Source organism: Copadichromis virginalis, linkage group LG7, assembly GCF_057382275.1.
Source record: "Copadichromis virginalis isolate Kocher_CV1m ecotype Utaka linkage group LG7, C_Virginalis_male_GT1.1, whole genome shotgun sequence".
NCBI classification, from domain to species: domain Eukaryota; kingdom Metazoa; phylum Chordata; class Actinopteri; order Cichliformes; family Cichlidae; genus Copadichromis; species Copadichromis virginalis.
Window position 1 is genome coordinate 31,647,252 of NC_140624.1, and position 14,825 is coordinate 31,662,076.

At 39.3% G+C, this 14,825-nt stretch overlaps 1 protein-coding gene across 1 annotated transcript; it reads left to right on the plus strand.

Annotated features, from left to right (window-relative positions):
• Positions 1-2,976: 2,976 nt before the first annotated feature.
• LOC146705393 (leukemia inhibitory factor receptor-like) lies at positions 2,977-13,366 on the plus strand. The gene is made up of 17 exons (XM_085463040.1): positions 2,977-3,251; positions 4,466-4,611; positions 4,703-4,853; positions 4,941-5,204; positions 5,516-5,642; positions 6,289-6,434; positions 6,516-6,661; positions 6,751-6,904; positions 6,998-7,059; positions 7,344-7,566; positions 7,980-8,159; positions 8,240-8,341; positions 8,421-8,579; positions 10,049-10,177; positions 10,279-10,372; positions 10,466-10,532; positions 10,869-13,366. Exons 1-17 carry the CDS (start codon positions 3,188-3,190, stop codon positions 11,328-11,330), a joined length of 2,676 nt encoding a protein of 891 aa, XP_085319166.1. The 5' UTR covers positions 2,977-3,187; the 3' UTR covers positions 11,331-13,366.
• Positions 13,367-14,825: the final 1,459 nt, after the last annotated feature.

The window sequence follows — 14,825 nt, forward strand, 5'->3', positions numbered from 1 at the left end:
TTTGATTTGATGTCCTGATTCTTTCCACTTTTATTTTCACTTATTTTATCACCAATAGCTAAAGGCACAAATTGCTTTAATTACAGCAGAGTAGTTAAGGCACCCAACGCTTGTTAGCTGTTGTCAGGGGGTATATAAAAAGGCTAACAAAGAAAAACAATCTCTATAAAATTAGTTGCCCTTCATGTGCCTTCTGGAAATGTTGGAATGTGTCATTTACCGGTACCGTATACAATTACATTTACCACTTATTGGGTGATGTACCACATGTCATGGTCCCTGTGTCTGCCCGGCCGGCCCCATGACGATACATTTGTTATGGTTGTTTTATTTTAGCCCATTCAGTTGAGGCCACTAAAGGGAAACTGTCATCTGAAATTTAAATTGTTCTGGGGTTTCTATTCATGACCATTAGAGATAAATATCATTAAATGACTTTCAGCCACAAACTTCTTATTAATCATTCTTACAACTGAGCCAGATATATTGTTAATGAACATACTAAATATTCATTTTTTGAGCCCCTACTATTCCTCAAGATCATAAAAGGCTGGCATGCCCATTAAGTGTCCTCTGGCCACACTTCATTGTTGTTGTTCAACATCTTTTAGAAAATCCTGGAAACACACCAATAAAAAAGTTGTAAGCAAAATACCCCTTTAAAGGCACTTTTAGTGTTAACAGAAAACAAAGTTTAAAACCATCCCAAAGTAACTGAAGTCTACAGCTAAGTCAAGCTGTCACACCACTTTGATGTTGCAGCAAATAAATGTCAGCTAAAAATAAATGTTTAAAGTTAAAGATCAGCAACACATATCTGAAAACATCTGTGTACAGCCATACGTCCTATTCTGCTTATCGAAGTCATAGGGGGGCATGAGCCTATCCTAGTTGCTATAGGGCAGGAGGCGGCACACACACTGGACAGGTTGCCAGTCTGTCAAAGGGCTAAGACAGAAAGAGAGACAACCATAAACACTCACATTCACACCTGCGGGTCATTTAGAATAACCACTAAACCCGACCTGATCCACCCTTTGAACTGTAGAAGGAAGCTGGCGTACGCGAGAGTACCCACTGTGATCCATCAGTGCTAGCCACATGCCACTATGCCCCCATGTGTGTGCAGGTAAACAGCTGCTCCCTGGCCATGAAACTTCAGCTAAAACTGACAGGAAAAAAAGCAACTTCAATGGTCTGAAATGCTGAAATCTGAGGAGGCTCGTACTGTGTGTGTTTCTGTGGTGTATTTCCAGTACTGTTTGTATATGCACAATATTTTAACATATCTGAATAATATCAGCACTAAATAATAAACTGGATCTTTGTCAATTAAATATTTGTCAGTATTATACACTCTTATCCCAGAGTTACCCCCAAAACTGGCCAGTGTTCATCTGTAGTTAGTGAATTCAGACAGCAAAATTGCTCCCGACCTGATCCACCCTTAAGCTCTTTGTTGGACCGGGTAGGCTGTCATTCCACCGTTTACTGGATGGGCTGATGAGTCAGTGAGACTCACTTCTGACAGATGATATTAATACTGAGGTTAGTTGTTGAGAATATCCTGAACTTTTCTGTCAGAAAGAACTGCTGTTTTTATCTGTTAGCTGCTGTTAGCCAACAACAGAGAAATAATCTATGGATCTTTGTTACACTCTTGTGAATAAACTCTCATGCAATGTAAGTATGTAATCAAACCAAAAAAAAAGTTACTTCACTGTTAAGGCAGTGATTTTGAAGGACAAAAGTGATGGCCTACAAGAGCTGCTCAGGCATAGAAACCCACACCGTGAAGTTTCCGCTCAGTTTTATTGAAGCGTAGCATGAACATTCTGTGTAAAAGAGACAAAGTGCATGTACGTACATGTTAATGAGATTTATTTTTCCCTAGAACTGTAGTGTTAATGCTGGTCTTCATGGCCTCAGCTTCCTTTGCTGACGGTCTTCCGTTTTTATGCAGATAAATAATTCTTTGTTTCACTTATTGGAGTAAACTAATGGAAATCTCATACTTGTACATGTTGAGCTTTCAACAGGAATAACAGGAATTTTCTTTGATAGGCACCTACTTATTTATGGATACATGAAATGTTTTGGCTGCAGGGTTAGCAAGGGTGCAGACATTTAATTATCTAATCATAAAAATGTGCATACATAATTTTGACTGTATGCAAACAATAGAGCTACCATTTTGGACTCCACATTTTAAAGCATCAGCAGCAACTTTTTGTCTGCCATGTTGTTGTTGTTGTTGTTGTTGTTGTTGTTGTTGTTGTTGTTGTTGTTGTTATTAAGTGGTTTTTGGTGCTTATTTACTTTGTGCAAGAACTCAGAGAAGTATTTGGATTTGATGCTGGAGTGCCGAGTTATTAACTTCATAAAAAGCAGTGTGCCCTAAAAGTGATGTCACAACTGCAGCACCAGTATAAAGGGTCAAGTGAGCTTAACCATTAGTTCTTCAGACTTTTTCATGGTCTTCTAGCATTTTCCTTTGGACATTGTCTGCTTTTGCTCTCACTTTCAGTCCAGTCATCGTACCTGGCTGTTTTCAGAGAAATGTTTTACCACTTAACACTGAACTATGAATCATTCATGCATAAAAAAAACACTTAACTAGAAGGATGAACCAGTGTAGTGTCTACACAGAGAACTTAGCAAAGAATCAATTTTAAATTAAAGCTTTACAATAACTGGTCTGAAAATCAGAGCCGGCAGGTCCTGTCATTATGCCAAGTTTGGAATCATCATGTTTTTCAGAATCTAAGGCTCGATTCTCCCTGACCGATGTTTTTCTGGAGCATCAGAGCATGTCTGAGCTCGCTGCTGTGAGTCACATTTACGAGAACATAATGCTCCATTTCCTGTGGTGGGGTCCACATGGATTTCACAATCAAATGGATTTCCATATTGTATATGTGAAGGGAGGGAGGCTACAGGGAGTAACCTGACACCAACACTGTGACTCTTCCCTGTTCGAGTCTTTGTTGTCGGATTCTTCAAATAAAACCCAAACTTCCCCGTGAACATGCTTTTGTTTCTATGAAAGAAGCCTCAGGAATCTGCTTTTCAACCACTCTGACGAGCTGATGTTTATCACCGCAACTACCCGGCTGAATTCTTGAAGGTTTTTTCTATCTAAATAAACAAACAGCTCTAAACGAGGATTATCAGGATTATTATTATCATGATCACGTGGTTGTTATTGCTCTCACTCTTCAGAGAAAGCACACAAGATGGACAAGAAGACGGTGAGTATGTCATCCTCTAACCTCTGTGACAATCTGTAGGTACAGAAAGTATCTGATATTTTTAGTAAAGAAGTCTCCATTTTCAGCAAAGGCTGTAATTGTGTATACAGGATATTTTTTTATGTGCAGATTCTTACTGGTCATAAAACAAACAAATACAGTGCGTGTCAGCAAGATAAAGTTACAGCATGCGAGGGTGGAGGTGTGGTCATAGGTGGCCCAAGAACTCATTTTTGTGGATGTGAAAGAATATGTGCATAATTTCTTTTTAAACATTTTGTGTGTGTAGAAATAGTTTTTTTCTTAATTCCTATTCTGAATCAAATTGATAATTCAAATTTGTTTCACATAAATGTTCAAAGTTTGCAATTTTTCAGAACCAAGGTCATTGTAACTGGCAGACTGGTGCAGACAAGTCTGCAAGCTATCTTCTTTACCTTCACTAATTTGTGTGGATTTCTTGTTCCTGTCTGTCAGTTTTTGAGCATTTTAAATGCAAATATCTGACAAATAATATCACTTCCTGTGTGGTTAATTCTCTTGACAGAACCCCAAAAACTCTGTTTCAGCTTTGTAGAGAAAAATATTATTGTATTATTAAGAAATATATAGCAGACATCCATGTGTGGACACATATGTTCAATGACTTGATGAAGTGGTTTGAAAAAAGACTTTACAAACCAGCAGCGCATCATCTTTGCCCTTAAATCACACATCAGTTAGCTGTACAACATCACATGACTGCACAGTGGCTTTTCTTTTTCATCTTGCTTTTTTAAAAAAACATAATCGGTACAGAAAATCACCTGTTATTCCCCGAAACTAAAGTGTTCCCTTGCTATTCCTCATCAGTCAAGTCTAAAAATAGAGCAGAGCTTTCAAATGTCTGCTTAGTAAGTTGTTTTTATATTTACTCTCAGCTCCTCCCAAAAAATGATACAGGCAGCACGATTTAACCACTGATTTTGGACTCTGCATTTTTAAGCCTCAGTGTTTTAGTGTCCTAGTCACCCCATCTGGCAGACATAATGGACGTGCCTATAATACTATACTTGTTCATGACACTGTTTGTGTCTGCTAGATACCAGAGGCCATTAACAAAATATCAGTATGAGTCTGTGTGCTCACTGACAGCCTAACTATGTCTTTTTTATCTCAAGAATTGCTCAGTGTTCCACTTTAACCATAAAATGTCCTGTGGTCACTTCCTTTAGGTGTTTTGCGTTGTGGACCTCAGAATGTGACTCTTGACTACAAGAGTTTCCTGTTAAAGTGGGAAGATGACCCTTCTTGCTCTGTGATACGAGATGGGCTCGTGTACGAGCTGCAGCTTCTCATTGCAGACAAACCTGAACACAATGTAAGAGATTATTATGGGTAACTATAATCCTCACTTCTGTAGCCTCCAAACAAAAAGCTGCTCCTCTAATGTGTTTATGATAATGTTGTAGGGTGAAGTTGTTGTGGCACCTGCACAGATAGGATCTACTCATTCCTGGAAATGGACTTCCCATTTACCATCGCAGTGTGTTCGCCATTCAGTCCGGCTCAGGTCCCAATACAACAACCAATCAAGCCCATGGATGCAGAAGACGCTACCTGGTTAATATTAAGTTCAAATCATTTGATCTTTTTTTGATTCTTAAACACTTTACAGTCTCGTTTATTCTTATCACTGTGCTTCTTCAGACCAGGGTGAAATACTGGTTCTCCCAAGAGACCAAATATTGGAGGTGGGCAGCACAGCCACATTCTGCTGCATGGTGCCAGACGGGGAAAGTATTAAAACAATGTTTCTACTTAACTATAAAGGCACTAATGTAACGACTACAAAGATCAGTGAACATGTGCACTCCCTGACTGTTCACCTGGACCAACAATCAGAAAACTGGAGGGATGTAATATGTGAAACAAACAAAGGAGACATCAGCGGAGCCAGTTTTCATGCTGGATGTAAGTATGACACAAAGTACTGAGAAAAAGGAATTACTGTACACACAACACAGGCCAGGGAGCTTTTGATAGCATTTTGTCTTAATGAAAAAAACCATCACTTAAAAACTGTATTTTGTACTTACTCTTTTTTTTTGTCTATTGTTAACATTTGTTTGATGATTTGAAACATTTAAATTTGGCACAATGAGGCCAAATACTTTTTCACTGCACTGTAGCATTTGAGGGCGGTTTGTGGTTTTGTCAAATGTACCTTGTAATTAAATGCTGGTTCTTCTTTTTTGTTTTCTTGACATTTCCCTTAAATTTAGACCCCCCTAGTGACAGTAGTCTTCAGTGTGAAACCCAGGATCTGGAATCCATCGATTGTTTTTGGAATATAACAAGGAAAATAGAGGATGTTGAAGAAGTGAGAAGAAAATACCTGCTCCAGGAAAGGTAAAAGGAAATACACAACACCTCTGTTGTAACAATGAGCTCCAGTATGGGACTAAAGAAAGGCTAGTCAGAATAAGTAAATAAAATGTAATCTGACTACTGATTTCAGAAAAATATTATACAGTCACTCCCTGCTTTACATATAAATGTCTTTGTTGTACTAGATTTCATTTCATTTTCTCTTTCTGAATAATTGATGAAGCAACCTCTGTTGGATTAGTGAGGTAGACGGGAATATGTGAATGGCCGCAGTTGGGACCACTGAAAATCTCTTATGTTTATATGTTTGTTATATACAGTCCAAAATGCACAAACATCGGTTAGTTTGTCTTTTTCTTTTTCTCTCACTATGAAAGCTAATGGGCTAAATGGATACCACACTCAGGCACAGTAGTATCGAGTACTGCATCATACTTTGTGTTTACTTTGTGGTAAACAGAGAAGCCAACAGAAGCCTTTGTGGTAAAGATTTAAGCTACTTATGCTTTTGCACTACAGCATTGGGAAAATGCTCACAAAATCTGCCGGTGGAGGCTGGTGAGAGAAAGGGCCTTTATTTGCTTCCATAAAACATTAGCAGTCCTGCTGGGTTCTTCGATTTTTTGTTGTTGTTAATATTTAAGCAGTGTATATTTTTACATTTTAGCCCATGCAACATTGGACCAATGCATCAATTGGGTAAATGCTCGCAAAAAGTGGAGCTGGATGCTGCTGAGAGGAACTGGACCTTAACAGTCACTAATCCTCTGGGAAAGCTCGAGCTCCATGACAGGGTGGACCTGACCAAAAGAGGTAAAACTTTGGAAAAAACGAGGGGAAAAAGGCTATTCTTAATCTTTAAGATCAGCTGATTGTTGTGATCTCTTGTTTTAGTGCACATGGTTGCTCCAGACAAAGTGGCAGCTTCAACTGTGAACCCCAGAAACATCAGTCTGAAATGGAGCTGGACTGTGAAGAAGTACAGTAATCTCAACATCACATGCCAAGTACATGTCAGTGATGGAAACTCTAATACCAAAGTGAGTAGATTAAAAAGGAGGCTAAGGTATTGGCTTTTCAAAGTAAAAGTCTTCACTGAAGTAAGCTAACATAATTTTTGTCCTTGTAGACTGAAAACATTGGAGTTGGCCTCACAGCTGCAGTCATCAAGGACTTGATACCACACTGGGACTATGACGTGAGGGTCCGATGTGGAACATCACAGCATTTCTGGAAATGGGGTGACTGGAGCAATAGTGTCAAAATCCGCACGAAGGGTGATGGTAAGTTGTTTTTGTTTTTTGTTTTTTTTTAAGAGAAAAGACTTTAAAAAGTTTGTGAATGTAACAGATGTCGTTTGTCTGGTTGCACCACAGTTCCAGATGCTCTTGACGTGTGGATGAAGGTGAAGGCAGACCAGGCTGTAATCTCCTGGAAGGTGAGTCCAAGTTGGCTTTTACAAGGCTTTTATGAGGCCTCTTGGTAAGGTCTAAATCTGGAAACTGACTTACTTTTGGAGACAGCCTCAAGTGGTCTTTAGAAAAACTAGAGCTTTTGGTACTTGCATGTTGGATTCATTTTTTTCCTCACAACTTGATGCAATAAAAAATATCTTTATTAAATCTATTTGACAAAATATCAGTGCAACATCTTATACAGTCAGAAAGTGATGTTTCAGAGGACACTGTTACCATTTCAGGTCTTGATGTTACGTCTCCACAGGTGCCACTGACCAATCAGAGCCATGGAGAAATCTTTGACTACAAAGTGTCCTGGGCAAAGACCAAAGACAAAAATCAGTCAAACCAAACCAACGTGTCCAGAAGCAATCACAGTCTTACACTCACGCTGGACCCCAGTGAGGAGTACATGGTCACTGTCACGGCTAGAAACATAAACGGCAGCTCATCACCATCGACCATCATCATCCCCCGCAGCAATCTAGGTATGAAGCTAACAGAGCACCACACATTACAGATAAGCTCACTTTGATTTCCATTTGGGGAAGAGGTTTGATTTTATCTAATCTGTGCAGAAGGCTGTAAGCAAAGGGGTTTCCAAACTAATGCAGAAAAGGAATAGCAGTTTTCATGATCACATGATTGAGATTATATCTATTATAAGTATACAAATTTGTAATTGTTGTGTTTATATTCTATATGTCCAAGTCATGATGAGTATGTACATTTTTGCACATTTTATTGGTCTGCAAAGGGAAGCTAAATGCCTTAAAAGTGCATGAAACTGTTTTTAAAACCCATGAAAAATTCTCAAGGTTTAACTATATATACTGATTTAACCTCTTCCTTTTTTAAGTGGAGTATGTTGTAAAATCTAATTTTAAAGAGTCTTTTTCAGATACATCCGAGGTGAAGACCTCCTGGATCAGTGGCAGCAATGGTAGCTTCTTCCTGTCCTGGCCTGATAGTCCTAACGCCAGCTGTGGCTACATAGTGGACTGGTGTCCAGTCTTCGGTAATTGCACCTTCGAGTGGATGAAAGTGCCTCCCAACAGAACTCATACCACAGTTTTTTCAAGTACGTCCTCATCTTTGCCTACAAAACTGTTGCAGATCATATTTGCATCTGTTTCAGCACAGCTCCTTTTGTTGTTCCAGAGAACTTTGAAGATGGTCGGAGATACCTGCTGTCCATATACGCCTGCACTGAGGGAGCTGCGGTGCTACTACAGAGAAGAAAGGGCTACATCAGAGAGACCAGTAAGACTGATTCAGTGATTTCTCACAAAATGCGATGGTTCAATCAGCAGTGTATTTTATGCATGTCACATCTTTCCAGAAATAGGAGTCGAGCTGTTTAAACTCAAATACAAACAGGAAGACTCGGCTGTTGAGGTATCCTGGGAGCCCATACCTCTGGAAAAGCAGACTGCTTCCATCCATGGATATATTCTCTACTACCAGGACAAGAGCGGGAATGTTTTTAACGTGAGCACAGGTACAGTATGAAGGCATACTCACTCAGGCCAGCTATGATTTCAGTCTGGACATTAAGTATAGGATCAGCTTCCTGTTTACGTCCTGCCATACGATGAGCTTTCTCTCCACCTACGAGGATCCTCAGCATGAACATTCTTCCCAGCATCTGTTTAACTGTCAGCGGTGCCTCAAAATGTGTTTGAGTTTGGGAAATGAAAGCGTATTTGGATGGAACATAGACTTATATAATGCCCGCTTGTGGTGCAAGTTTAACAGAAACCAAGTCCCCCTTTTTAGTGGTGTCAGTCTGTCGATTTAAGCAAAGTATGACTGCAATTGGATAAATTAACTAAGAATTATAACAGTTTAACTTGGTTGCAGAAAAGATCAGATTGGGGGGGAAGTGTCTGACACAAAAACGTTTTAATAATTATGTTCTTAGCCAAATCCATTTGTTCTTTATTGGTAAATGGTAAATGGACTAGTTCTTATATAGCGCTTTTCCACTCTTCTGAGCACTCAAAGCGCTTTACACAACTTGTGCATTCACCCATTCACACAAGCACAACTGACATTCACACACATTCATACTCCGATGAATGCATCGGAGAGCAATTTCGGGTTAGTATCTTGCCCAAGGATATTTGGCATGCAGACTAGGGGAAGCCGGGAATCGAACCACCAACCTTCCGATCAGTAGATGACCTGCTCTACCACCTGAGCTACAGCCACCAATATTGCACACTTAACTGCAATATTTTGCTGAGTTTGTTTATAAATGTATTGCTGGCACTAGTAGGACAGCACACTTAAAGCCTTTACACACTGGACGCGCAAAGGTTGTGCAAATATTTTGTGTGTTAGAAATATTTTTCAGGTTTACCTATTGTTAATACAGTTGTTCACACCAACAATGTAATTTTGCTCAATGAAGTTATGGCTTTTCTTTTTTTGAACCATGAACCATTTTTCTGATTCTATGGATGCAAAGACACAGATCTGACCAATTAGACCACTGCATTTAGTGCGCTGTAGCTCAAAACAAATATCACACTGTGATCCTTAAGTATGTTCAAATGCGGCTGTGATACAACCTCCTGGTTTAAACCAGAATCTTTTCTTCTTTTTCTGGTTCAAAGTTTTAGGACCAGCTGTCATCACTTCATGTTTTGATTGAAGTGTGATTTTTTTTTTTTTAAGGACATATTTTTCAGAAAAACACAAAGCTTTCTGAGTGTATGTACACAATACGAATTCACATCTGAAATATTTAGAATTTTGTGCCGTTTTCTTGCAAAGCACTTGTTGGGTAATGACCTTTAATCACACTATTAAGTTTCTCTTCTGATAACAAAGTCCTGGTTTTGTTTCTCCACACACAAAGATTAGCTTGGGACTGAGATAAATAAAGTAAGTCTCCAGTGTTGCCCGATGATCGTAAACATGTATTTATGTTGTAATAATGGCGGTCACTCTGTGTTGATTTAGATGATCCTGAAGCCACCAGCCTCACTGCAAAGAACCTGAACATCAGTATGTACACCTTCACGGTGACAGCATCAACAGCATTTGGACTTTGTGGTAATTCATCCATCAATGTCACCTTGAATCCCCCGGGTAGGTTAATTATTTCCCCATATGGACTATTTTCTTTAGTAAGACTGTCAACATTTGTCATTTTCTTTGATTTACTCGATGCGGTTCATTGTTTTCACCAGCTGATCAACTGATAATGCTGATCTTGATATCCCTGGGAGCAGTTTTTCTTATTCTGTCTGTCAGCACAATTATCTGCTACAGACAATGGGCATGGTAAGCAATGCATATACATTTTCTGTGAAATATTGTCCACTTTTGCTTCCAATCATTGTCCGACATTTATTTTAATGCATTTTCTCCCAACAGCATCAAGCACAAAGTCTATCCTCCAATCCCAAAACCAGTGCTGACTGAAAAGTGGCTGGCATCACCGGTAAGTTTTTTTTTTTGTGTTCCTAAATCTAACCAATTCATTTCTGGTGCCAAACTTAAGTTCAACTTAACTCTCAGATATATTTCAGATGTAGAGTTGGGCGCATTAACAGGGTATTCAAATGTTTGCACACTGACTCACTTTTTGCTGATTCACTTTTAGAGCCATTTGAAGTGTTTTGGACATTATAGCATTAGCTAGCTAATGCTAAATCTCTCCACTACACATTTGTACTACTCTGTTATTTATTGGTTTCCTTGTATAGTGCATCATCATAATCGATATGGATCCAGATGTCTTTCCTGTGAATGTGATGTCATTTTCTCTATTTTTCAGGATGAACATACAGTTCGTCATCTTCCCTTTGATCAGAGTTACTACAGTGAGGTCTTGGATGTTCCTGAACTACATGATAAATTCAGACCACCACAGCCTGTTGTTGGCCAGGACTACATGCCTTTTACCTTCTCTCAGACTCCCAAAGGTTACTACAATAAGCCTCTGAAGAAACTCCAGCCATGCCTTACTTTACCCACTACAGGCCTCACATCTCAGCCAGGCTTGCCATCTTTTCCAATTAATGATGTGTTTCCTAACCCTTCATATAACCTGATAGTACAGGACCAGGAGTCACAATCACATCCCGAGATCCAGGAGGGGATGCCTATAATTGATAGTGAATGCCAGCCACAGAGTCCTGAAGAGACCTTTACCACAACTGAGTTAGAGGAGGAACCAGACAGTCCCATTTCCTGTGCGTCCACATACATTTTGTTACCACAGAAAACTTCCAAATAGCGGCTGCATGTGTGAACACGTTTAAGCCTTATTCAGGCACTTTATGCATCGTTAACTACTGCATGGAACACAAGCTGCCCTCATCCACACAGTGACCCGCTAGATGTTCAAAGGAGCTCTACTGTTTTCATGTTTTGCTTCAATTAAAAGCATGCAATACATTTTAGTTCAGTTCTGTACATTGGTGGTGTTGTGGTGCTAGTTAGCACTGTCACCTTGTTGCAGGAAGGTTGTGCGTTCAAATCACCTGTCAACCATTTCTCACGAGAGGAAAATATGTGATTCCTTACTGGTTACAGCTGTGTCACTTTGGCCAGCGGTCAGTTGTGGATTTAAAGAGACGACAGCAGGCTCGAATAAAACGTAACACCAACACACTAACCAACACCTACAACTGCAGCTGGCTTCCTTTTATACTCGCTTCACGTGAGACCACCCAGATCTGGGGTAAGAAACAAATGAAGAAAATACACATCCACATTCAATTCAATTTTATTTATATAGCACCAAATCACAACAAAAGTCGAATCCAATCTGGAAGCTGGTTCCACAGAAGAGGGGCCTGCAAACTGAAGGCTCTGCCTCCCATTCTACTTTTAAATACTCTAGGAACAACAAGTAGGCCTGCAGTGCGAGAGCGAAGTGCTCTAATAGGGTGATATGGTACTACAAGGTCATTAAGATAAGATGAGGCCTGATTATTTAAGACCTTGTATGTGAGAAGCAGGATTTGTAATTCAATTCTCGATTTAACAGGAAGCCAATGAAGGGAAGCCAATACAGGAGAAATATGCTCTCTCTTTCTAGTCCCTGTCAGTACTCTTGCTGCAGCATTTTGGATTAGCTGAAGGCTTTTCAGCAAGTTTTTAGGACATCCTGATAATAATGAATTACAGTTGTCCAGCCTGGAAGTAATAAATGCATGAACTAGTTTTTCAGAGTCACTAAGAGACAGGATATTTCTAATTTTAGAGATGTTGCGTAAATGGAAGAAAGCAGTCTTACATATTTGTTTAATATATGCGTCGAAGGACATACACAAATATCAAACCAAAATATAATACAAAGAAGACATATTTACACATATACAAACTCCAATAACAGCTTGAACAACATTTGTGCTTTATTCAGTGATGTATATTGGAAACACCCTAACCTAAACTCCCCACATTGACACATTGGTTTACCCCAGAGGAAGCAACTAGGAAAAGTTGAGGACTGCTAACACACATCAACCCCCTAAATAGCAATCACTCACACACTGATAAAAATACAGGTAATGGAATCCCTGGTCTGCATTACAGGCTGGTTGGAGTGACTAATGGAGGTTACTAGGGTGAAATTGGTCACGATAAGCTATACAGTGCTGCATCGAAAATCTTGCAATTGCAGGTTGCCAGCAGTTTGCATGGAAGATACTGGCTTGCCTGCAGACACTCAATAACTACCCTCTGAGCTCGAGTTACACTGTGAGAAGTGTGATGCTAAAAACTGGCTTTACAGAAACCTGTCAGTGAATACGCATTTCTCCCTGTCATCCAGAGATTTCCATGAGGTCCCCACTTGGCCTCTAGAACAGTCTAAAATTTGCTTTTTGTTCATTTTGTTTGTTGGACAATTAAAAGCCAACGGTGTAAATAAAGAAAATGTATCTAGAAATTCCACTCAGACATTTGAGAAAAGCCTTTCTAAAGCCTGATTTATTTTCACGTGAATCCTGTGAATTCTGTACAAATGTCAGCTGTTTGCATTTTCAATTTAGTGCTGTTGTTTGAATCAGACTGCCATCATCACAGAAACTGAGCTGATCATGTTGGAGCGAAGAGAAAATGAACAATAGAGGATCTCAGAACTGACAAACTGATTTATGTGTATTTTATGTATTTATGAGTGCCCTACCTTATTGAAAAAATGTGAATAGTTCCATGTAGCTTTGAGAGGTCTTTGCTGTTGATTTGTTTATAAGAACCAAGAAATTACGATTGATTCAATGCTGTAAACCAATAAAACAAGAAGCTTCAAGTGTTTTAATGTCATTTGATTTTGCCTGGTTACCTTCAAAGAGTTTTGGTTTAGAGAGAAACATTACGGCACCATGATGATCTGCTGTGGTGATGTTTGCATGAATAGTGAACACTAGATGGAGCCAGCACTGCAGTACTGATGATAATGAGCTGTCACACATTACATGTTTGGGGTGCAAAGTATACGAGTGCATTTACACAGCAGTTGTACTTTGGTGTATTTCTGCAGTTCCTCTACTCCTCCTGCATTTCCTGATTGACTTTTATTTCAGTAGATTTATCATCAGGAGCTGCAAGCACAAACTACTCTAACTACAACTGAGTAGTTGAGGCACCTTTTCACATTTCGATGACTCATTAGCTGATCTCAGAGGGCAAATCTTAAATAACAAGGCAAAAAAGAAAAACAACCTAAAGTCGAAATTTAATTGGCTATACTTGATGTGCATCATAAAAAGAAAAACTTGTTTCTACCCTTCCTGAAATTACACATATTAGTGTCTCCACAAAGCCCACATAGGTGGTAAAAGATGTACAACCTAAACAAGCAGAAAACCACCACTGAAGTGCCAACAGCTCCTACAGTGCTCACTCGAGAGTGGCCCCAAAAATGAGTCTGGACTTTAAGAGATCGTCCCAATTTTAAACAAATCCCTTTCAAAACTACTAGCTGTAGTCTATCATGATCACTATTGAGAACTTAATAGACCTTGGTCTTGCCATGTAAAAAGGCATTGTATACCCTTCAGTACCACAAGAGGGAGCTGTCAGCAGAATGTTTGTTTTTCAGATTATTATACATGACCATTCAAGGTAAATTTAATAAAATGTGTCTGTTGGTACAAATTTTCTACTCACGGCAGTGAATGTGCAGTTTCTGACTGGAATTTTGGTGGTTTTCAGCACACAGACTTTTTGTTCTTTTTTCTTAAAACTTTCTTGTTGAATATTCACTGTTTAAGCCCCTAAGTATACCTCAATACCTCAAGTCTGTCACATTGGTTTTGAAATCAGGGCAACTTTAATTTTTTTTGCGTAACAACATTTAGATAATCTTGTGTTATGAATGAGCAGCTAATGATCCCTTTATGGGCACTTTAGATAAATAATCTTGTTTAAAACCTCCCCAGTGTAACTGAAGCGATCAGAATGTAAAGAAATTGTCATGGCTGTGTGCTGCGCAGGCAGGCAGGATTGAACCCAAAGGCAGGACTCGCGGAGGCAGAGGTGAACTGAAGATACCCGGATTACTACAGGAAAATAAGAAGAACAGAAAACTAACTAAACTGGGAAAACAAGTAAACTAACAGGCAAGCAAGCAAACCGAACACAAAGCAAGAATAAGGGTGAGCAGACATTAACTAAACAACAGAGAGCAAAGGAAAACACAGGGCTTATATACACTGGAGAGTAATCAGGGAATGGGAAACAGGAGGCAGACACAGCTGGGAGAAATTATTCTAACGAGACA

What these genes read in the sequence shown, in the direction of transcription:
- LOC146705393 (XM_085463040.1), top strand. Translation starts at nt 3,188, where the DNA reads ATGATCACGTGGTTGTTATTGCTCTCACTCTTCAGAGAAAGCACACAA. An exon ending in GGTGGACCTGACCAAAAGAG is followed by an intron (nt 6,435 to 6,515) that starts GTAAAACTTTGG and finishes CTCTTGTTTTAG; the next exon opens with TGCACATGGTTGCTCCAGAC. An exon ending in ATGGAAACTCTAATACCAAA is followed by an intron (nt 6,662 to 6,750) that starts GTGAGTAGATTA and finishes TTGTCCTTGTAG; the next exon opens with ACTGAAAACATTGGAGTTGG.